This window comes from Ursus arctos, unplaced genomic scaffold, assembly GCF_023065955.2.
Source record: "Ursus arctos isolate Adak ecotype North America unplaced genomic scaffold, UrsArc2.0 scaffold_11, whole genome shotgun sequence".
Classification (NCBI taxonomy): domain Eukaryota; kingdom Metazoa; phylum Chordata; class Mammalia; order Carnivora; family Ursidae; genus Ursus; species Ursus arctos.
The window spans coordinates 41885950-41910927 of NW_026622775.1; the positions used below are offsets into that span (position 1 = coordinate 41885950).

At 44.1% G+C, this 24978-nt stretch overlaps 1 protein-coding gene across 1 annotated transcript in view; it reads right to left on the reverse strand.

Annotated features, from left to right (window-relative positions):
* RNF175 (ring finger protein 175) overlaps nucleotides 1–5017 on the reverse strand; it is a 35405-nt gene extending 30388 nt beyond the window's left edge. Inside the window, exon 1 of the mRNA XM_026499503.2 lies at nucleotides 4841–5017. Coding sequence (XP_026355288.2) covers nucleotides 4841–5005 — 165 coding nt within the window. The 5' untranslated portion in view covers nucleotides 5006–5017. The remainder of the gene's footprint in view (nucleotides 1–4840) is intronic.
* Between the last annotated feature and the right edge of the window lie 19961 nt (nucleotides 5018–24978).

The window sequence follows — 24978 nt, forward strand, 5'->3', positions numbered from 1 at the left end:
TACCCTCAAGCTCCCTGATTCTTTCATCAACCATGTCTACTTTATTGCTAAGCTCACTGAAGGCATTCTTCATTTCTGTTACAGTTTTCTTTTTTTAATTTTAGTATTTCTTTTATTTTTTCATAGAGTTTCTACCTCTTTGCTTACATCACTCATCTGTTCTTGCATGTTATCTACTTTTTCCATTAGAGCTCTTAGCATATTACGCATAGTTATTTTAAATTGCTGGTGCGATGATTCCCAAATCTACAATGTCTCAGTCTGGCTCTGATGCTTGCTTTGTCTCTTCAGATTGTGTTTTACTTTCCTTTTAGGATGACTTTTAAATTTTGGTTGAAAGGCGGACATAATGTGTGGAGTAATAAGAACTGACATAAATAAATCTTTTGTGTTAATTTGGCTAGGAGTTGGGCTGTGATTAATGTTTGCTGTAGGTATCAGAGGATTCAATTTCCATTAGTATACTTGTTTGTGTCTCCCTCTTTGTCTTTGGGTTTCCATAAAAACTCTTTCCTGTATAGCATCTGAGTCTTGCAGCTTTTTCAGCTATAATCCACTATTACACTGGACACCTATTGATGTGGTGGTTAGGCATGGGGACAGTGCCTATTATTCTGTGATTAAGTCTTGGTTTTTTCTTGGGCCTCTCTCTCTGCACCATGACCTTCACAAGTGTTTTTAAACTTCTTGTTTTCCCTTAAAGTGAGACAGGAAGGCTAGAGGGGGCTGGAGTGGGATAATTTCTCTTCCCCTATAGTGGAGAAGGCTCTGATTTACATTGCTGTGTAGGTCTTTGTGATGGAGAACAATCTGGGTCTAGTTCAGAATAATTACTTTCCCCTCCCCCTGCCAGATGCATAGGGTTTTTCTTGGCTTAATACCATGGGAATCTGGTGGGGTTCCTAGAGTTAAAACCTCAAAGAAATATGGGGGAGCCCCTACCACAGTGGCCCTCAAGAGTTTCTCACTTATATACTAGTCTAAACTCCACTTCCAGCAATTCTGCAAAGTTACCCCTAAGTGTTTCTACCATTATGTGGCTCTTCACAACTTCTGCTCCCAGTCACCAGATCTCAGTTGTGATTCCCTGCATTCTCCTGTCTTTCCAGACTTATGGTGGTGGTTTTCCCACTGACCTCAATTCTCTGATGGATCCAAGAAAACTTACTGATATTCAGTTTGTCCAGTTTTTTCTTGTTATAAGATAGAGTGACGACTTTCAAGCCTTTTACATGTCAGAGCTATAATCAAAAGTCCTTCCTATTTTAAAAAAATTCCATCATTTGAAAGATCAGGAAACTGAGGCTCACTGTGGTTATATGAGTGGCTGAAGTCTTCTAACTCCTAAGCTGGTGTTCTTCCGTTCACCATCTTGACTCTGGTTGCTATTAACATATCTCACAAAATCAGCCTGGGGACCACTCTGCAGGTAAAGCATATGGTAGAGCAGAGGGTACGGCAAGGCAGGAGAAACAGGTGCACTGGTTTGAGGAAAACAATAGGTTGAAATCTAACAGGGGGTGCACCTTAATAGCTGAGTATTCACTTTAGCTCTAAAAAGCGTTCTAAAAAGGATTCTTTTATTACTAAACTGATTTTACAATGTATGACTAAATTTGTTAAACTATTATATACATCAGTAGCTCTTGAATGCATTCAGAGTCAACTAACGGTACTGAATACTCACTATATATCAGTCACCATGCTAGAAGTTCTCACAGGAAAATGTTTATAAATCACAATAACTTTGGAGACGGGTTCCTTTTTTCAGTATTTCCATTTTGCAGATTAGGGAACCATGGCTCAGAGATATTTAAGTAGTTTATCCTTGATATGAAAAAAAAAATAACCAGGGAGGTTGGATTCTAGTCTCTACTCTGCAACTAATTAGTTATATAACCTTGACCAAGTTATTTAATCTCTCTGAACTACATTTCACAAAGGGAAAAAAAATAATTATTATACAGGGTAACTTACTGTATAAAAAGCACACTATCACAACTGTAATAGTAACAGTAATTTGTATATGAATTTTTACATATAGTAATTTGTATATAAATATATTATAGTAATTATAATTAACAGGTTATAAATATTAATATATTACTAATATACTGATAGAGATGACAAAATTGAATAATAGAAATAAATTCTCTTAGTATGGCCCCTTGTAAAAAGAGAGCCAGGAACTCATGAATCTTATAAATGTGTTCAAAGCTCTCTGTAGCTCTGCTAGGTGTCACATAATCTTAGATGCCAAGAGAAACAATTTGAAAGTTAAGCTCTGCCTGGATGATAAGGCTGTTCAGGTCAGCATTGGTGGAAACACGACCATATCAAATTCCATCCCAACAATGTTAAGTTGAGTAGTATGTCAGGTGCAGGTTTTTTTGATACGGTTCACGCAGAGTACAATAAGAATGCTGGAAACCAGTGCTGGAATTAGCTACTGTTGCTCTGGAAACCATTTCCAGATTCAGTGGTTGCAGGTACCACGAAGAGTTCCTGAAATGGCTGCGTTCTGATGACTGGATCTGGCAGTGAACCCTTAAGAAGAGTTGCAAAATATGGGGCAAATTGGAGGCAGCAGCATGGGAAAGATCGGGCTCTTGTGCTGGTTCTCACCTTGAGCCAGATATTATTAACAGAGACATGCAGGGGCAAGGGGCTACTCCACCCATTCCTTTGGGACATGCGATAACAGATAGAGATGGACTGATGGGCAAAGAAGTAGAAAGTATTCTAGAAACCAACCATGTCTATGAGCTAATCTAGGAAGAGTCCCCGACAGGGCCACCATGAGACCCAACTCTGTCCTTGACCACTGTGGGGTATCTTCATCTAGGCTCAAAGTGCCAGGTAGGATCACTCTAAGACAGGCTCCTATCGCAGACAACTGGTCACCTCCAAGGGGATCCTTAGGACCACAGAGCCCCTCTCAGTAACCATAAAATAGAGGAGCTGTGTGATAGAAGAACACAGAAACAGCAACCTCAGAGAGCAGAAGTGGGGTGACTAAGGGAGTCCAGTTATTGGTGAGGGATGGGGTGCAAGCAAAAGTAACAAGCCCAGAGAGTCATTTCAGGCAGCACAGCTTGTGGTGGTGGCAACAGGAAACAATTTGGGAAGACCGCTCCAGCTCGCCAACAGTTGTTAAGCTCAGAGATGTCTACCGGGTGCCGGTGTAGCCTGAGTCACCAAGGGTTCGAACCTCCAAAGGCAACAGATCTATCTGTGGCTAGACAGAGCCAGTGTGTGAGCTCCACATCGACTGGTGCCATGATATACATCTTCAGAGAGGTGACAAAGGGGCAATTTCTCCAAATACAAGACAAGGACAGATTGTTTTTGGCATAAGCCATCTCAAAAATCATCAAATAAAAATGGTGGAGGAATACTGGGACATAGTGCAGGTCAGGTGGCTCATGGGGCATTTCCTTTCAAGGGCAGGGGGCTTTCTGTGTAAAATCTACACCTGTGTTGCCATGGAAACCGAGCATGTTTTAAAGTATCTAATCCAGAGATCATTACCAGTTATGAAGGAATGATGGAACAGGGCTACAAATGGTTTTCTTAGGACTTCAGTTTTCTTCTTACTTAAGGACTCGAGAAATTCTGTATATTAGGTTATTTCTATTTTGCAGATAAGAAAACCATGGTTAAGATATAGTTAAGGAGCTTTTCTTGATATGAATGAATAACTAATGAAGTTTTATTCCAGTCTTTTTCTTTTAAAAACAATTTGTTCACGTGCAATATAGAGGATGTTTATTTTGATTGACAAGACCGTAGTGCAAGGCAGAAAATAAATGTGTTTGCTTAAAAAACAAAAAGACAAGATTTCCCTTTCTAAATAAAATGTGCAAATTGTCTAAACTTAAACATTATACAGAATTCAAAAGAATTCCTTTAGATCCTGTGCTACACAGGGAATAATTTTTATGATGGGTAAAAATAAAATACAATAAAATACTGGTCTTAATACTTGGTCACAGACAAGTCTTGTTATACAATGACTAGTCCAAGATCCAGAACCATGCGTAGTGTTAATTGAGGACCTTCTTTCTTTGCAACATACTCAAGTCTAAATGATTGGTTCTCAAATGTGGTCTTGGGCCAGGAGTATCAGCACTCTTGGGAACTTGTTAGACATGCAAATTCTTGGGCTCCTATTGAATTAGAGACTTTGGGGGTGGGACCTGGGAATCTGATTAACAATCTGATTCCCTCTCCAGGTGATTCTGATGCACCTTAAGATTTGAGAACCACTGCTGGAACCATTACAATGGCAAGATCTCAGGTCCAAGATGGCCCCGGCTATGATCCTGAGTGGGATGGGTCTGTGCAAATGGCATCATACTCTGTGTTGCTGAGGTCACTACAACAGTTTGCATTAACACATTTCCATAGATATGCAAACTATCGATGCCAATTGAGTTTATTGTTAAACAAAGTTAGCCTCACTCTTTTGTTTCTGCTATTCCTAATCCTCCTTTTCCTAGGCCATTGGCAGAAGTTGTTCATGCTGAAGGAAAACTGACTGGTTTACTTAAACCAGGGTTTCTTAGTCTTGTCACTACTGACGTTTTACTGTGAGGAGCTGTCCTGTGCATGTTCAGCGGCATCTGTGGCCTCTACCCACTAGATGCCAGAAGCAATTCCCCTCCCCCACCCCTCCCACTAAGGCATGACAATCAAAAATGCTTCCAGATGTTGCCAAATATCTCCTGGGGGCAAGACTGCACCCCGTTGAGAACCACTGACTTATACCAAAGCATTTCCTTCAAAGCGGTAAGAAAGGATAGGAGCAGGCTTGCAGAGGCCCCTGGGGGCAACTCACGTTGTAGGAACGGCCATGCCTCTGTCTCCACTGTACCAGCGCTATCTGCGCGATGACCAGGGTGCAGAGGAAGATCAAGATCATCTCCACGTGCATGGACTCATGGCCCCGGTGCGTCTTGTACATCGTCTCCTGCTGCAGGCTGGAACCAGCAAGTGAGGTCATCTGACACAGCCTTCAACCCTTGCGCAGCACATTTAGGGAAAAAAAAAGTCTGGGCTCCTGGAAAGCAACTGGAGATTTCAAACGTGGGGGGTTTTAAGTTTGACTACAGTTTTCCTAAGTTTTTCTTGGTTTTTCCTTTTCTCCCAGGCTTGAGGAGGGGGCAGCAGAGAGGAGGAGCCTGAGTTCATCAGGGAAACCAGTTCCTCTCAGCCCTTAGCTAGTCTGTGTGGTTTTGGTCCTTTCAAGTGAAGTGATGGGGCCTTGTCCTTTCAAGTGAAGTGATGGGGCCAAAAAAGTCACTGATGGGCTCTGGAAAGACCTGGGTGCCAGTCCCCGATCTGCCACGTCATCGCCATACAGACTCTCAAAAGTCACTCATTCTCTCTGCACCTCAGTATCCTCCTTTGCAAACTTAAAATCACGATCCCTCTGTACTTCGCAAGATTGTTCTAAAACTGCAAAGCGCATGTTATTTGTTCTTAAATGAGGAATAATAATGATTATTAGGTTAAATCATATGAAATTGCCATTTTTGAAAGTCAAAATAGTAAAATAGTGGTAATTTCAAGAAACTTTTAATATTCTGAAGTAAAAGGATATCCTGCAGATGGTGCCAACAGAGAGAATATTATCCAAAGGACTCCAGAAAACTCCTGAGTGAGCTGTACACATTTTTTTTTTTTCATGATAAGGAGAAAGATCTTAGGCAGGCACAGACATTCAGATGATGGCTGAAAGTCTCAGCTTTTAGTTGGACTCTTGGCTTTGCCCAAGTCGAGAAGACACTATAAAAGATACATTATCTGGTTTTACTTCCTATAGCCGAAGTGGCTTCAAAGAAAGCCCAGATCAGTGGTTCTTGAGGTTGGCTGTAAATAGGAAATCACTGGGAACCTTTAAAAAATCCCAATGTCCGAGCTGTGCCCAGAGCAATTAGATGGCCATTTCTGTGTGTTATGGGCCGAACTGTGCCCACCCCATCGTATGTTGAAGTCCTACCCCCCAGTTCCTCAGAAGGTGACTGTATTTGGAGACAGAAACTTCAAGGAGGTAATTAAGGTTAAATGCCGTCCCTGAATGGGCCCCAATCCAATCGGACTCGTGTACAACTAAGAAGAGGATATTTGGATATAAACTCACACAGAGGAAGAAAGACCATGTGAAGACGCAGTGGAATGCAGGCATCTGCGAGCCAAGGAGTGTCAGGAGAAACCAAACCTGCTGACACCTTGACCTTTGACTTCTTGCCCCCTGAACCGTGAGGAAGTAGATTTTTGTTTAAGCCACCAGGGCTGTGGTAATTGCTATGGTAGTTCAAGTTCCACGTGTGATTTTAAGGTGCAGCCAAGATTGAGAACCACTGGGTTAGAGGAAGAGAGAGCGGTGAGGGTCAAGATTAGGGAAAATGGGAAAATTATGAATGTGTCCAATCAAGTACTTTATAAATAGTGGTTAGCATTATCTTTCACCCCTAATGGGGCACCATCAGTCACAAAATCTCTTGAAGTTTCCACTTACGACTGGTTCTAGTGTGCATTTAATGTACTGATCGGAAAACACTGCAGGGTAATATTCTGTGCCATAAGATTGTGACCTTTTAAAGGCACTCATTGGGTATGCGGGTTGGGTTCTCCCCCTTTACCACTAATTTCTACAGCTACTCTAAAGAGTAAGTACCAAGTGCCTCTGAAAAGGGCACTGAGGGTGCCCCCTGCTGGAGAATGTGTAGAAATGACCCTGCAGAGCCCAGTAAATCCTCCTGCCTGAATTCACCTTTGAGATGGAATCTTAGAACCTGAATGCCGGAAGGTACATTAGATATACTGAAACCCCTACATTTATCAAATGAAGAAGCTGAAGTCCATATCAGGTAACCTGAATGAAATTACATTGTTCATAGTCTCCGTGTTGGAAGCTGAGCTTAAGAGACAAGAATGATTTTCAGAAGCTCATTAAAAAATACACTCATTCCTTCAAAGAAATAGGAAGTGAAGAAAAATAAAAGAGTACAAGCACTGATAGTTTTTACAGCCCCAAATCCAAAATAACTATCTAATATTCTATTTAATGAATAGACTTTCAACTTAGGCCATGCAGATAGAAAAGTGAATTTATCATCGGTCTAAAATACGGCTTGCATAGATATAAAACAAAATATGCCTTATGACATTCATCTATTTTGTGTATATATATAATGAAAACATCTCTCAAATGGTTAACCTATGTGGAAGTACTTTGGAAAGTATAAAGTAGTGTGCACATATAATAAGTATTTCCCATTTTGATTAGGAATACATTCATAATTGATTACCATAATGCAAAAAAGGAGGAACTTTTCATTTTTATTTCATTTCATTTGGTGCCCACAGGGCGCTAATGGCCCCACAGTAAGTACCAGAACACAGGGGAAACAGCACATAAAGAAAACCAGATGTATCTTGTGCTTAAAATAAATACTAACTTGACACTGCCCTATTTTGAAGGACACACAAATCCAGCTTTGTGGGAGTGCGTGGAGCACACTGTAGGAAAGAGATGAAATCCTGTGGTTTTGGTTCATCCTATCTGTGCACATGCATGCCATGCTAACCCACGTTCTGTAGCCCGAGACATTTACAAATAAATCGTAGCTTCATTGAATTTCTCAAACTGTTAGGGTGGAAATGTAAGTTTTAGGATAACAGCTGTAAAAAAAAAATTCATCACTTACTTCCACTCATCATCCGCAGAAAGCTTTGTGTGAGAGATCTGAAAAAAAACAAAAAGAGCCCTTCTCAAAATTTCTTTGTTTTTTCAGCTTGTATTTTACAGAATTACATGGGAAACCCAAGCCATGAAAAATAGTGATTTTTCCTAGTACTAGAATAACTTAGGATGAAAGCCCTAGTAGAATATTTGCTTATGGAACTAACACACACACACACACACACACACACACACACACACACACACACACGAGTATTAAGGTTACTGTTAATAAATATTTGATTCTGCTCCTAAGTCAGAGAACTATTTAGCAATTCAGGGAAGACTGTAGAGAGCGGCCTCCCAATAGGAAGTGTCACCCTGGCTTTTGGGATAGGACATCTGAATTCTAAAATACATCTCTTGCTGGTGTCTTAAATGATGCCAGTGAGTAAACATCTCCAAGTTCAAGGTTTTAGAGACAGAGCTAACCAGGGGCTCTACTTGTTTGGAGGATTTTTGTGTCCTTCTGCTAATTTACCTTAAAACCTTGCCCTTGCGGACTGAGCTGGAGAGCACTGACCACACCCCTCACGCCCACCCCCAGCCCCGGCAGTGCTTCTGAATGATTGTAGCCATGCGCTGCCTTCCCTTGAGCACTGCTAATCCACTACATTTGGTTATTTGAGACCTTTAAGGCAATCCTTGAAAAGATATAATCTTATAATTTTCATGGAGCGCACAGAGAGCTTAATCTCTAGTCCTCTATGTTAAAAGCTAAAATCCCCAATGATGGCAAAGAACAGAAAGCAAATAAAACATTTGTTACACAAATATGATTCTAACTAGGTTTTTTTTTCTGTATGTTTTCTTCAAATGGCACCAGCAAATTTGACAGATGGGAAAAAACAATGCCATCCATAGTTCAATCTAGGTTTCTCTGACTCAGGGTAAACAGTTCCCAGTATAAAATCTGTGTTTCTGTTTAAAATCAAGGCTTCAGATGACACTGCTAAGTAGAGGCTTTGGCAATATTTGCACAGCGCCAGGATTTGCCAGAGAATGCCAGGAAAGGGGAAGTGGGTGAAGCAGCAGGTGACGCTAGCAGCTTCTCTATGGCTCCCTGCTTCTGGATGATCCCATCAGGTGGTCCCCGATATTCAAACAGAGGTCAGAACAGCTGGGCTCCAGTGCTGCCTTCTACGAGTGAAACCTTAGTGGCCACCCTTAGGGAATAGTAGTACCTGAGTCCCCACCTGTCTGATAGGTCCCTCCCTCTCTGCACATTTCATAGGTTTAGAGCCCTGAACCCTGCATCCATTTAGCACCATCCAGCACTGAACACTGAGCTAACTTGTTCGTTGGGTGACCTTGGGCACATCACTAGCCTGTGATTGTCTCGGTTTCCTTATTAAAAACTGGAGATTGATAGGATAGCGGCTCTTAACTTTGCTGGGAATGTTGTGAATATAAAGGAGATATTACATGAGAGTTTTGTTGGTGTTTAATCCAAGGGCCAATGAACTCAATAAGAGTTATAACCTATAGGACTCCCTGGCTGCTTCTATTTTTGCTCTTCAGGATCATGAGGTTCACAGTGCCTCTTATTAAAGTCAACTTAAGAAAGGGAACTGAGGCGATGCCTGGGTGGCTCAGTCGGTTAAGCGTCTGCCTTTGGCTCAGGTCAGGATGCTGGGGTCCTGGGATCAAGCCCTGCATCATGCTCCCTGCTCAGTGGGGAGCCTGCTTCTCCCTCTCCCTCTCCCTCTCTGCGGGTGCCCTCTCTCTCTCAAATAAATAAATAAAATCTAAAAAAAAAAAAAAAAGGCAAACTGAGTTTTTAGTTAAGTTGAGAAGAAAAATTACCTTTGCCTTTTACTAGTCATATAGCCCTGGGCATAAATGTGTAACTACCCACCAGATACCAAGTCATTTTTAGTGAAGCATGATAAGTTATTCTAGTGAAGACCAGAAAAGCTTAGGGAGTGGAAATTATAGCTGAAAAGTTTTCTGCTAAACACAAGAAAGAACTTCATTAGATCAAGTGCACTGAAAAATACTTTTATTTCCTAGGGAAAAAGTGAATACGATGACAATGATGATATTTTTAGAGACACCTCTTTTCTAGTAATAATTCCCTACAGTACAGTATTTTTTTTCTAGGGTGGAGTCTACTTTTTGACAATTTTTTTCTGGTATGTTATTATGCAAGCCCATTCAATATCTTATGAGGATTTATTTTGGAAATTAAAATGACACTAAATTTCATCTGGAAAAATAAGTATATAAGGATAGCCAGGAAAACTCAGGAGAAGAGTAAATACTGGACAAGTGGCCTACCAGACACTGAAATACACAACAAAGCTACAGAAATTAATTCAAAGTATTACTGGTCCAGGAATAGGGACACAGATGAGTGGACAGAACACAGACAGGGTGTAGGAACAGACCCAAGTACATATGATAAATGAGTCACTTAAAATCAGTGAGAAAAAAAAGCAACAGTTTTATTTTCTAGGCAGAATGAAAGTTGGAACTTTATTTTGAGGGTGAGGTTGGTTAGCCAGGAGGAGCTCAGGGTCAGAGCCTTGCCCAGAGGGACGGTGGGACTTTGGGGAATTTGGTTGGACCAGAAACCAGGTTGAGGTCCCATGGAGAGCCTCAGGGGGTCCACTGAGAGGGCTAGTTGAATCTGTAGACCTAAGGGCCCCCCAGCCCCGGCTTCTCTTAGGGACAGTGAGGTGGCTGGCTGGGCTGACGGACAGGCAGGTAGAGACGTAGGGGAAAAGCTACAGTGATTGTCCATTCATTCCAACCCTGGATGAGTCTATTCACTGCCCCTCGCCCACAACCCTTCATCCCACATCTAGGGAAACAGGGAGGTGATGGGGCATAATCACTTAATTACTGTGGGTGGAGAACCCAGGGACCTGTGGGCTGGGGGTGGGGAGGTGGGATACACGGAGTTGGCTGGGAGGTAACCCCTGCACTCTCCTGCTTCCGGATTATCCCCCCACCCCCAATGCTGGGCAGAGGGTGAGAAGGGGCATACCTGGGGTTGGGAAGGATAAGGCCCTCTGAGCCCTGGAATCTTCCGTGAGCATGAGAGCGCTGCTGCCCTGATGCTGAGCCCCCGCCTGTCACCTGCCTGCCAGGGAGGGTCCACCACTGGTTCCTGAGAACAGCTGAAGGTTGTCGCCTCTGGAGAGTGGGAAATCAGGAATGGGAAAGGGTGGAATGGTGATGGGGTCCCACTGGTTTTTTGTTTTAAGTCTTGTAGAACTATGTGACTCCTTAAAAAGTGGACCTACCTAATTTTAATAAAAGTTAACATTAAAAAGAAAAAAATGTCCATAACAGTAAGACATAATTTTCACTTAAAAGTATGACAAGGAGAAAAATGTTTAGTAGCCAGTGTTGATGAGGAAAAATGACCTTCACATGCCCTTCAGGTGTGTTGTGTACATTAAGACAGTTTCTCTGGACAGAAAATTCGGTGAGGCATGTCAGAATTTTAAGTGTTCCTTTATCCTATGTAGAATAGCTCGGAATATTCTCTCATGAAATGAAGAGAAAAATACACAGGGAAAGATGACACAGGTGTTCACATGGTTTTTATTTATAATATTGAGAAATTAGCAACAATCTATGTGTCAACCCATGGGGGATTGGTTAATGAGTTATGATATAGCTATAACAAAGGAAATCTACTGGCTTTTATAAAATGTTTGTGCAGGTCTGTATTTATCGACATAGAAGTATCTCCATGACATATTGTTAAAAGAAAAAGCATGCTTCAAAAACAGTTGTATATACTGTAAACCTATTACTGTAAATATATAGTTACATAGAATCAAGAAACATCCAGAAGAAAGAGATGTCCAGAATGGTCACCAAAGTGCTAACAGGAATGATCCATGAGTGCTGATGTCTGTTGGAACATTTACTCCTTTTTTATACTTGTCAATATTGAATATATTCTGCATGAACATGTCACTTAAATGAAGAAGCCATTTTGATTCCGCTTCTCCTTTCTCCTTCTTGTCTATGAATCGCCATGTTCCTGCAGCACATTCCTATTTACCTCTCCTCCCCTTTTAGCTCACTTTTGAGATTCAGATTCTTCTACCCACGTGCCTTCTACAGATCTCCACTTAGGTGCCCCTCAGACCCACACACACACTCAACCTGCCCCAAACTGAACATATTCATTTCCCCTCAACCTGCTTCCATTTCAGTGCCCCCTTCTCACTCAGCAGCTCCACATCCCATCTATCCAATCATTCAAAATGGAAATATGGGGCGCCATTCTTGACCCTAACCCTCCACCTCCAACCCAGTATCCTCCTGCTGACCTTATGAAAATACCTAGCACACCACTTCTTTCCACCTCAATGGCCTCTATGCCAACTGTTTTTTTCATTCGTTCAGCAAATATCTATTGACCACCTCCTGGGTGCCACGCACTGGGGTAAGAGTTGGCATGCGATAAAGGTGAGTAAGACAGACAAGGTTCCTGTTCTCATGAATTGAGCCTTGTGTTCTAGAGAAAGTATGGACAATAAGCAAGTAAGGAAAGCAATGACCTCATGTGGTAAATTCTATGAAGAAACGAAACGGAGGGTGTGGTAAAGAAGAGTGAGCACGGGGAGGGGCAGGGGCTGTTACTCTTTAGACTGCTTGGCAAGGGAAGGCCTCCTTGAGCTTGAGGAGAGATCCAGCCCGGTGTGCAGTGTTCCCTTCTTCTCGGGGGGGCTCTTGCCTTCACTCCTTTTCTCCCATCAGTGAGGGTGATCTAATTACAAGCAAGCTGGTCACATCTGATGCCCCGCTCATAACCCAAGAGGCCGCACTTGTCACTAACACAGCTCCTGTGGCCCTTTCCAGATTCATTTCTCTCCAGAACCCCTGCACACCCTCTGCTCCAGCCAAGCGGAACCTTCCTTCCCCTGAATGCTCTTCCTCCACCCCCAGACACCCTGTGGGGATGCCTTGGATTCCACGTCCTCCAGCAAGCCTTTGGGTTAGGCCTGTCCAGTAGGTCCATTGTCTGCTGAACACTGTTACCACACTGTATGGTCACTGGTGATTTATTACTTGTCTTACCCCACCCAGAATACCCCCTGTCTGGCACATCGCACACTCAATCAATATACAGTTGACCTTTGAACCATGCAGGGGCTAGGGATGCCAGTTCCCCATACAGTCAAAAATCTGGGTATAACTTTTGATTCCCCAAGGCTTAACTACTGATAGCCTGCTGTGGACTAGAAGCCTCCCCAATAACAAAAACAGCTGATCAACACATATCCTGTAGGTTATATGTATTATTACTGTGTTCTTACAATAAAGTCAGCTAGAGGAAAGAAAATGTTATTAGCAAAATCATAAGGCAAACGCATTTATACCACTGCACTGTCCATAATCCGTGTACACCTGGACCTGTGCAGTGTGAACCCGTGTGGTTCAAGGGCTAACTGTATCTGAAACCTGCCTCCCTCCCAGCACCAGACCTCACCGCAGCTCCTACCTCCAAACGGGTTTCCCTACTTTCAACTCTTCCCTCACAAAAATCCATCTGTTAGAAAAATCTTGCTAAAATGCCTGGCAAAACCCAGAACAGTCAACACAAATTACTGCTGTCGCTGGGACATACGTGGGGGAGGTAAGGGTGTGTCAGGCCTGGAGGGCTTTGTGTAGTGATACGGACTCCGGGTCCCTGGGTGAGGACAAAGCTTCCATGGCTGGAGGGGGAGCGAGGGGTTGTGTCAGGCCTACTCCAAGGCAGAGGTAGGTCCTCAGGGGGAAATCAGAGGCTGCAAAGCAGGCCTCAGACAAGCAGAAGAGGAAACTGCTGAATCCATGCTGTCTGCTCTCTTACACCCCAACCCTGAGGAGTCTCAGGAGCAGAGAGGGTGTAGCTGGCTCACAAGGCCACAGGGGGTATAGCTGGGGAGGAGGAGGGTGGGACTAGGGAGATGGTGATTGTCACAAAGAGGTAACACAGGCAGCTGTGCAGACTAGAGCCCAGATCATGGGGGTGTATGTTTATTCTTCACTCACTTACTTGTCCAACAAACGTTCGCTGAGGCCCTGCCATCTGCCAGGCTCTGTGCTGGGTTCTGGAAATACAGCAGCCAGCAAAGCAGATCAAGTGCTTGTTTTGCTGGGGCTTCCAAGGTGATGGAGGTTCTCAGAAAAACACATATACAAACAGACATGCTTCAGGGGCTAATAAGGATGATGAATGAAAATAAAATAGGGTAAGGTTTAGAGTCAGAGGGTGCTATAATATACAGGGTGGCCGGGAAATTCTTATGGAGTTGGGGTGGTCAGTAACCACATCTATTTTTCTTTTATTATCCTCAGCTCTTATAAAGTCTGTTTTAAACCAGAACTTCTCAAACTTTAGTGTTTGGTTAAAATGCAGATCTTAATCCAGCAGGTTAGGGTGGGGGACTGAGACTGCATTTCTAATTGGCTCCCTGGTGACACCTTGGCTGTTGGTCCCTGGACCACATGGCTCTGCTCTGGGGGATTAAGGGACAAGCTGTGATTCCTCCCGGGGAAGAGTTATCAGGGGAGCATGCCTCCTGCAGGCAGAGGGCAAGGCAGTGATGGCAGCCTTAAGGGACAGCAAACACCAGCTGCAGACTGACTCTGCCAGTCTTCTGTCCCTCACAGCTTCAGACTTCTTCATCCGTAACCCGCTGTCAAAGATCTGATCTGGGTCTGAAACCAGCAAGTAAGTCATGGAGTTCCCTTATAGCCTCCCCGTTTTAGAGAATAGATTCCCAATGCATAGCGTTACAAGACTTGTGATAACTCAGCTCTCCCTTCCTACAAGCCTTCATGAACCCTGGATTTCTGCCAGGGTCACAGTGAATATCCATGCCCACCCCCACCTTTCTCCATGCTCACCACCCACTCCCCAACAATTTTTTTCCCACCTCCAAGTAATTTGGTATTCCAAGTATTTGGTATTTCCTCCATGAAGAATTCTCATTTCCCCTCATGGACACATGGAATCTCATCCGTTCTCCCAGGCCCAGCTCACAAAAGCCATGCCATCACTCCCCAGTCGCCCCTGCCCACCCTCCCTGCCAGAAGCAATTCCTTGCTTCTTAGAAATCCTACAAAACTTCACTCGAACCTCTTTCTGGGGCAGTAATCTCTTCCTACCCTCTGTGAGTTATTTTATCCTTGTTATACTTTCTTCCCAGAATGTGAGCTTCCAGAGGAAAGGTCCACCTCTAATTGCATCCCTTTTACCCATGAGTAGCACAGTTCCTAGTATGTGATCATGGCCTAAGAATCATCTATAAATGAAAAACAGTAATGACTTGGATTTGAAATCACCAAAGGGCATGGGAGGGGGCGTGGTGGGAGGGAAGTGCCAGCCCAGAGGTCCTCAAAGCTTCAGCATCAGCACCTCCTGGTAACTAGTCAGACTTGCAAATAGATAGGCACTATCCCAGAGGTCAGGAATTAGAAACCCTGGGGGTAGAGCCCAACTATCTGCTTTTTAACTAGCCTTCCGAGTGATTGTGATGCACGCGTCAGTTTGAGAACCTTAAAGTCAAGCCTCCTGTACAACCCAGCACCCTTCAGCTGTCCTCTTCCAATGCCGACGGCCTTCACCTGGCACCTGGGGCTTCTGCTTGGGAGCGAGAAGGAGAGAGGGGCAGCCAGTATGGAGGACAGGGAATGGATAAGGATGAGTCGGATAAGGGTCCTTCTGGAGAAGACGTAGTGGGGGGAGGGGCAGGGAAGCTGGAAGAAGGAGGGGTAGGGGAGGAGAAAGGGGAGAAGCGGCAGAAGAGGGAGAGGGAAAGAGGGAAATGGAAAGGGGTTCGACTCCCCTGGGGTGGAGGAGGGTGAGGCGAAGCAACGAGCACTTTCCAGAAAGGTCATCCGCCTCTCCATCCCGCGCCGGGGCGGGGGACTCGGAGACCTGTCCATGCGGCCACCCAGCCCCCGCGTAAGCCTCGGGACTGTGGCCCCATGTCCCCCGGCCTGCGCCCCGCGCCCGGTACCTGCTCGTGCTGGGGAGGCGCCTCCAGCACCGGCGCCGCCTTGCGCACCGCGGCGCCCGCGGCCATGCCTCCGCCGTGGCGCCCGCCCTCCGCCGCACAGTCGCTCGCTCCGCCCGGGCCGGGGAGGGTCTCCGGGAGGCCGCGGTGGGGCGCTCTGCCGGGCGAGCGCCGGGGGCTAGCTGTGCCTGCGGTAGCCCCGCCCCGGGCCATGCGGTAGCGCGCGCAGACCGCCTCCGGGAGCGCCGCCCCTCCGCCCCGCGCCCCGGCCGCCCGCCGAGGCGGGGGCTCCTGTTCCTCCTCCCTGTCGCTGCCGGGGAGACCCTTGGGGGATCTTTCCCTCTGTGGTCAAGCAGTGTCGGCGGTGGTGGCTCTTACCGCGTCCTGCGCCTGGCTCCTGCCAGCGGTTTTGTCACCAGGTGGCGGGGCTGGAGACCCGCTCAGAAGTAAGGTGGGAAGAGGTGTGTGGAGTACCGAGAGTGAGAAACGGAGCGGAGAGGGGGAGCGAGGGGTCGTTTTCTCCCGGCTCTTTCCTTCAGAAGCCCTTATCTGCAGACGGGAGTTCAGGTGGCTGTCCAAAACCTGGGAGACTGAGTCTCCGTTGCATCTCCAGTTCCGTTCCTGGGCCCATCGCCCTTTCTTCCCTGTTATCTGCAGTATTAATAATCTGGACAGGTCCCCGAGGAAGTCACACTTGGCTCCTCCAAAGATAACAAAGGAGAGAAACTCAGCTGTGGGGAGAGAAGGCAGACACTCTCGGCCTCTGTGCTGCTCTGCCCCTGCACTTCCCCCTGGGAAATCACCCACAACTTGCCTTTGTCCCCTCCACCTTTAGCGGGCATTCTCCTTCCCCTCAGCGGTAGAGCCAGTATGGATTTATGGCTGGGAACAAGCTGGAACATTTGGGGAAGGCTTTAGGAATGCACTGGTAGGGAAATAGACAAAAAGGGAACATATAAGTAGATGGTCTGACTTAACAAAATACTCCATTCCGGGTTGTGGTGGCTTATAGTTTTCAACACCTGCAAGGAGCTACCAGTGGAGGCAGACCAGCAGAGGGACACATCCCTGCCATTGTAGAACTTCCGGTCTGGCAGGGTGTGGAGACAAGCATCCAGGACAATGAACTGTGGTAAGTGCTTCCTCTTCCAAGTACTTTAGTCTGTGTTAACTCACTCAGTTTTCACAAGGCCACCAGGTAGGTGGTGTTATTAGCTCCATTTTACAGGAGAACATTGAATCACAGAGAGGTGCGGAAGTTTGGCCAAGTTTCAAAGCTGGTAGGTCGTGTGGTGGGAAATTGCCTTTTGGTTTCAAGGGTGGACAGGAGGGCTCAGCTGTGGTTCAGGACAGGGGGATCAGTCAGAAAGCTATTGCTATAGTTCCCGTTAAAGACAGCAATGGCCTCCGTGGTGTATGTGAGTATGTGTAGGGATGGGGTGGAGGGGGGATGGAGGGAGGTGGATGGAGCCAAGGGATCTAGGTGATAGAATCTGTGAGATGTACTGATCCTCAAGGATGTCTCCCAGGCGTGTGGCTTGAGCAGCTTGGTATTTGGGCAGAGGGTGCTAAGAGTGGGAGTATTGAAAGAGCAGCAGATTTCTGGGACAAAGATTATGAGTTCATTTGGACATGTTGCCTCCCTACCTAGCTCTTGGCCTGTCTGCGTGTGGCAAAGGCCATTTTTTTTCTCTCCAGTCCAGATGTCCTCAAATTCATCTGGATTCCTCTAAGTCAGCTACCCCCCTCCACACACACACACACATAAAGGTCTGGATGGAAATAGAATTTCCCTATCCTATAAAATTCTGGCCCATTATCATTATGTAAATTCTGACTCCCTGATAGGAGATTCTCTGCCCTGGTTGATTGACACCAAAAACGGCTACATATTTCACTGGAGACATGTGTGAGCACAAAGGGAGTCATCTTCCTTCTGATTTCAGCCCAACAGTCATCAGGGAATAAAACTCAAAAAGTCCATTTCTTCCCCACTGGTAGTGATGGACTTGCTCTGCTCTACTGTATCATACCTGGTTGCTTTTGTGACTCAGTCCAGATATTGAACTAATACCTTGTTTCCCAGAAAGGTAACCACTGCTTTCTGGAGTGGTTCACCCAACCAGAGTTAATTACTTTGCACATTTGTTTCCCAAATCAAGTGCTTGGCACCTGACTGTCATAAATCCTGGAATAGCTCAATAGCCTTCCTGTTTCTTAGCTCTAAGCTCTTCAGCATATTAGCCATAGCTCATGCATCCTCCTATCTTGTCTTGATCTAGAGCCCTGAGGTGATTGTAATGATGTAATGAAAGAAATGAGCTAATGTCATTAAGGTGTTTGAGAAACAAGGTGGATTCAAGAATAGCTAGAAAATTAAGTGTGCTATTTGATGCAGGAATAGAGAACTAGACCCATGGAACAGAATAGAAAGCCCCCCAAATAGACACACGGATTTATGGGAAGCTAGTTTTAGGACAGGAGTGGCAAATCAGCAGGGATATATGGACTATTTCGTAATTAGCTTGCCGTGCCAAGACAAAATAGGTGGTTTAAAAAGCAAGACTTGAAGAAGGCAATTTAAAAGAATATCTTTATCATCTCAAGATAGTGAAAAATATATTAAAACTGAAAAAGAACAAATCATAATGGAAAATATTGGTAAATTAGTCTATGTTAAAATTTTAAACTTCTGTACAATAAAAAGTTGACATTAAAAAGAAGCAAGCCGGGACGCCTGGGTGGCTCAGTCAGTTGAGCGTCTGCCTTTGGCTCAGGTCATGATCCCAGGGTCCCCATCGCATCAGGCTCCTTGCTTAGTGGGGAGCCTGCTTCTCCCTTTGCCTGCTGCTCCCCCTGCTTGTGCTCGCGCTCTCTCTGTCTGTCTCTGTCTCTCTCTGATAAATAAATAAATAAATAAATAAATAAATAAAATCTTAAAAAAAAAAAACACAAGCCGTGGACCGAGAGAATGTATTTGCATATATCTAGCTGTCAAAGAATTAGTGCTTGGGAAAAAAGCAGAACTGTTAAAAAATTAATTTTTAAAAAGTGTAAGTCAATAGAATGTGGGCAAGGGATACAAGCCAATTTTAAGAAATAAAATTGAGACATTTTGTAATTTTAAGAGAATTAATCATTGCATTTATGTATACGTGAGTTAATCTGGAATGTAATTTACAAGAATGCCTCGTATATGTTAAATGACTTATTGCAAAGTGGCCGCCTTCGGCCTTCCTATCCACTTCCTGACCAGCACTCATTAATTTTCCCCCTTCTGCTGTCTTTCTCAGGACAACCCAACTGCCATGGGCTGATAGTGCCTCCAGCCTAATGGTTAGATCTTACAGAAGCCCTCTCTATTGTCTTACAAATGGTCTTTTTCAAGTAACTTTCTTTTTCAGTTGACTCCTTTCCTCTTTGCTCATGTGTTTTTCATATTTACAGATAAAATACATATATTTGATCCTTAGCCTCCCAGTTAGAATGGGTGATTTCGAACGTCTATAACCAGGTGTGGTACTGGTCGCGGCCATCTCCCCTGAAGGGGATGGCAATAATAGAGTCAGTCTAAACGGGGTGGGAGTGTCACATTAAAACCATCCAGGCGATGTGAGTATCCTAGAGAGCTTGTCTGAGCTCAGAAATCAGTGTGAACGAGGCACCAAACGTTCTGCACTTCTGTGATCTTTGGGGTCAGGGGCAGACTAGGTTGTAAATGGGGGTAATCATGTCTAAAAGGAGAGGGACACTGAAAATAGGTCCTACCTTGGCTGATGAAATGGCTGCATAGAAATACTCTGGCTAACTTTTTCAGTCATCCTCCCCTCCGATAACCCCCCCCTCCCCCGGGTGCTAGGTGGGCTTTCAGGTGCAGACACTAGCCTCTTAGACTTGGTAGAAATCATGCAAGCTAGTCTGATTCTCAACTGCTGGGGTTCCTGACTACAGTCCCAGTGTTCCTGTCCTCTCAGCCTCACTGAATAGACCTTTGCGCCCTCATTCATTAAATCTGCCTGGCTTAAACACTACCTCTCAAGACAAATGAGAGATACCCAACTTTATTGTTTATCTCATTCTTTTTTTTAAAAAAAGATTTATTTATTTATTTGAGAGAGAGAGAGTGCACACATGCATGCACAAGTGGGAGGAGGGCCAGAGGGAGAGAGAGGGAGAATCTCAACCAGACTCCTCATTGAGTGGGGAGCCAGAGGCGGGGCTTGATCTTACCACCCATGAGATCACGACCTGAGCCGAAATCATGAGTTGGCCGCCTAACCGACTGAGCCACCCAGGCACCCCTGTTTATCTCATTCTTTAGTTATTAGTATTGTAATATTATTGATCTCTACTCTTTTTTGGGCTAAAATGTACAAAGTGTAGCTGTATTATGATTACATGGAGTTTTGTGAGCTGGCGTGGGGCCCTAATCACCATTTATAACATTGCTTCTTTGGGAAAGTGCATTCTGCCTTGCAAACCACAGCCTTCCAAATGCACATTTGGAACACAATCCGTCTGTGAGCTGGGAACCTTCTGTATTAATGTCTGTTGGCCCAGGGCAACCCCACAACCAAATGCCATGTGGTTTAAGGTTCATGTAACAGCCGGTTCATTTAAATAATGTTAGCTGGAGCTCAGTTCAGGTTCTCAGGTTTCTGGTTAATTTGGAATAGGGGAGGCAGCAGCGTCACAGTGTTCAAACAGCATGTGTGGGGCGCCCCACTCCCTGTAGAGAGATGGCACAGTCCTGCTTTTCATGGTTTACCCTGTAGGTTTCAGGACTGAGCCTCTTCTGAGGGCAAGCTTTTAAGTTCTGTTGAACAACTGATCTTGAAAAAGAACTGCTTTTAAAAACCAACTATACTTTCCAGCTTAGAAGTTCAGCTAGGGTCATTCTCATTTACTGAGTTCGGGGGCCCTCTCAGTAGGAGGGAAAACCACATGTAAGTCCTTGATGGGGCCCCTTGCCCGCCCCTCTCCTTGTTTTCCTTTCCTGGTTTCTCCTTTAGGAAGTCTCATCTTTACTAAGTTAGAAGCCAGACAGCTTGTGCCAGGCAAGCCCGTCTCTACTGTCCTAACTGTATAAAGGGTTAACATTTATGAAATGCCCACAGTGTGCCAGGCCCTGGGCTCAGCACGTTATCTATCTGGTGTCATTTCATCCTCAGAATGAGCCCCAGTGACAGGTATCACCGTCTGCATTTTACAGATGAAGACACTAAGTTAGAAGAAGTTAATTGCTTTATCTAAGAATGTATAGCAGCAACCACTGCTCTACCGGCTTCCCAATTTTCGGGTTGGGTGGGAGGCTTTCCCGGGGGGTGACCCCAGGAAACTTGGTCCTGGTGTGGAAGTTGTATTTGTCATTGCTAGTTGAGACCAATGACTTGCCATCCCAATTCCTTGCCATCCCCAATTAACCTCTGGTTAATTGCCAAGACCACAACACACCTGTGTTCTGCAAAAGTCACCTTCTTGCGGAAGAAAAATACTAATGTTCCTTTTTTTTTTTTTTTCTCTTGACTTTAGATATTTGTCCTACTTGGGGGCTTGAAAGAAGATCAGTTATAGAAGTAACGGCAAGAGGACACAGTTATTCTTTGCTGGAGTAGAAAGCCTTCCAGTAAGCACTCCTGGTCTTACTATACTCCTTGCCCATGATAACAGCTACAGTTTTTAAAGTGTCTGCTAAGGCCAGGTACTTTCTTTATATTTAATTTTCAAACCACCCTCCAAGGTAGGTGTACTATTATTATCTTCATTCTACAATTAAGGATAAATAAGGTCACTTCCAAGCCATCGCTTCTGCTTATACTGCCCTTTTCTTTTCTCATTTTAATCTGCAGCAGTTGTCCTACCGCACCCCATCCAAGAGCCTGACCAGCTCTGTTCTCTTACCAGACTCTCCCAAATCCTCAGTGGGAACACATTTCTTTCAATCCTATGTGCCACAGCTTTTGCATTTGCCTCTATCCCACACTGCCTTGTGTTCTAGGTGCGGGTATGAGCCACAATTGCAAATATGGGGAGAGCAGAGACTATTCTAACCATCTTTTATCCACCGCTGTATCTAGTACGGTGCCTGGCCTGGGGCCAGATTAAATTGGTGGTGCGGTCACATTTCCAGGTGCTCCTGCTTGTGCCCCAGGCCTCTTCCTGGTTTATGGAGGCCGAGTGAGGGCAGGTGATTCTCTTAGCCTATTGCCTGCAGATGGCCCTCCAGGAAGAAGGGGCTATTGTCACTGTGGCCACAGCCTTTTGCTGTCCACCCATAACAGGACCATTGAGACCTCTGCATATTGATATGGATATAAACTTAAAATACAAAAAGAGGCCAACATTGTGCCCTTAACATAATTCCATGCAGTCCAGATGGGCATTTTCTACTATTTATTTTATAATGTGTCATTGTTAATCAGAACGGGGACCCACTTTTGCTAACACTTAGAGATGCTGAGATGTGGTTGGGAGAAGGAAAACAGCGTAAAGGGTAAGGCCTGAGTCTGCTCCCTTCTACTTGTTATTTTATTCTTGTACTGACTGAAGAAAAAATTTCATGTCTAGCCACATTACTGCTAAGAATATGTGCCTCAGGGGCGCCTGGGTGGCTCAGTCATTAAGCATCTGCCTTCGGCTCAGGACGTGATCCCGGAGTCCTGGGATCGAGCCCTGCATTGGGCTCCCTGCTCCCCTCGGAGCCTGCTTCTTCCTCTCCCACTCCCCCTGCTTGTGTTCCCTCTCTCGCTGGCTGTTTCTCTCTCTGTCAAATAAATAAATAAAATCTTTAAAAAAAAAAAAAAAAGAATATGTGCCATACATGAGTGTTGGAGATGAGTTCCTTTTCTAATTTATTCTATAAATGCAGTAATCCTGACACATATAAATAGTTGAAATAGTGCGTGTATGAAAATAAAACACATATTTGCTTAATTTTAGAATATCAGAAAAATGAAATATTGGTGTTTTTGGTTGTTTGTTGTTGATTCCATTTTTTCTTTGGGAAAGATTTCAATTATTCTAAGTTACCAAGTAGTTATAAACAAAAATTTTGTGCTGGGCATGTGGTCTAATGACTTTTTAAAATTTAACATTTTGGGGCGCCTGGGTGGTGCAGCTGGCTAAGCGTCCAATTCTTGGTTTCGGCTCAGGTCGTGATCTCACGTTTGTGAGATTGAGCCCCGTATCAGGCTCCGTGCTCAAGGTAGAGTCTGCTGAAGATTCTCTCTCCCTCTCCCTCTGTGCCTCCTGCTTGTGCTCTCTTTCTCTCTCTCTCAAAATAAAATAAATAAATCTTAAAAAAACAGTAAAATTAAAAATTTTGGCATAAAGTTATATGTTTAATTTTTACAATAAACACATTTTGCTGGGTCCCCAAAGAAGGAAAATTTTAGAAGCCATCCTGGATACAGTAGAGGGTGAATTAGGGAATAGCTAGACTTTACTAGTGTAAGATTTTCCTGACTCTTTCAAATATCCATCAAAGTAGCCATAGTTTTGGGGATGACTTTAAGTAAACAACTCAAAGGAAGTTTAATCCTGTTAGAAACATGGAGAAGTACATTGTGTGGTTTCAGAACACTGGGAGAATTGAGTTGGGGTACTGTCTGTACTACTGGCTCTCTAGAGTTTGTTGGAGAGAGGGTCTTTATTTTTTCCTCTTAGTTGCTATTGCGTTCTTATTTGAGGTATACATTTTAGGCTTTATTAATAGTGAAATGAGAATGAAAATCTCTTGGTAATGTGTCATCCAAGTGGAGAATCATCAAAGAGAATGGTCAGAGCTGGTAACCCAAGCATGAAAAACCTGGTCATTTACTGGGCCCGGGTAGGTGAGTCATCTTTGCTTTCTAAATGGCCTGAGGACTGGAAGGGACACCAGCCCATGAAGAATACCACCAGTAAGAGGATTCATCAAAGGGAGATAAGGTTGTCGAAGATGAAGTTAAATTTGGTTTACCATGGGTTGCTTTTGAGGTATCTCTAGGCCGTGCAGGCAGAGCTGTCCACAGTTAGAGACAAACTGACTCGAGAAGAAAGCTAGGGATAAAAGAGAGATTTGGTGTTTGACAGTGGTGAACCCTGTAGGAGTGAGTAGCCATTTACAGAAAGCCTGTAATGTGAAAAAAGAAGGAGGTCCAGGAGTATAGTTGGTAATTAAGACAACAGGATTTATAATCAAACAAATCTGGCTTCAAGTCTCAATTTTAACACATTCATGTGTCACCTTAAGCCTTGGAACATCTGACTTTTTTCACCAATGAACTTGAGATGTAATTCACATGCCATACAATTCAGCATGAAACGAAGCATATGATTCAGTGGTTTTCAGTATATTCACAAAACAACTACCACTGCTATCTAATTCCAGAACATTTTCATCACCCCAAAAAGACACTCATATTCATTAGTAGTCACTCCCCATTTCCTGCTTCCTTCATCCCCTAGCAACCACTAATTTCCCAATTTCTTTGTGTAGATTTGTCTGTTGTGGATCTTTCATGTAAATGGAATCATACAATACGTGGCCTTTGTGTCTGGCTTCTTTCCTTTAGTGTAACGTTCTTGAGGTTGATCTATGTTGTAGTGTGTATTGGTACTTTATTCCTTATTATGACTAAATAATACTCTTTAAGATGGTTATACCACATTTTGTCCATCTGCTCATCAGTTGATGGACTTTTGGATTGTTTCTACTTCTTTAGCTATTATGAATAATGCTGCAGTGGAAGTTCATATAAAAGTATTTTTGTGGCTATATGTTCTCAATTCTCTTTGAGTATATATTTAGGAGTGCAGTTGCTGGATCATAGGGTAACCCTATGCTGACGATTTTGAGGAACTGCTAAACTGTTTTCCAAATTAGCTATACCATTTTACGGCCCCACCAGCAATGTATGAGGGTTCTGGTTTTTCCACATCTTTACCGACAGTTGTCATTATCTGACTAGTTGATTGTAGCCATTCTAGTTGGTATGAAGTGGTATCTCATGGTGATTTTGATTTCTATTCCCTAATGACTAATAATGTTGAATATCTTTTCATGTGATTATTGGCCATTTGTATATCTTCTTGGAAGAAATGTCTAGATCCTTTGCCCATTTTAAAATTGGGTCACTAGTCTTCTTATTGTTGAGTTTTAAGAGTTCTTTGTATATTCTGGATACCAGTTCTTTATCAGGTATATGATTTGCAAAGATTTCCTCCCATTCTGTGGATTTTCTGTTTATTTATTTTCTGATGGTATGCTTTGAA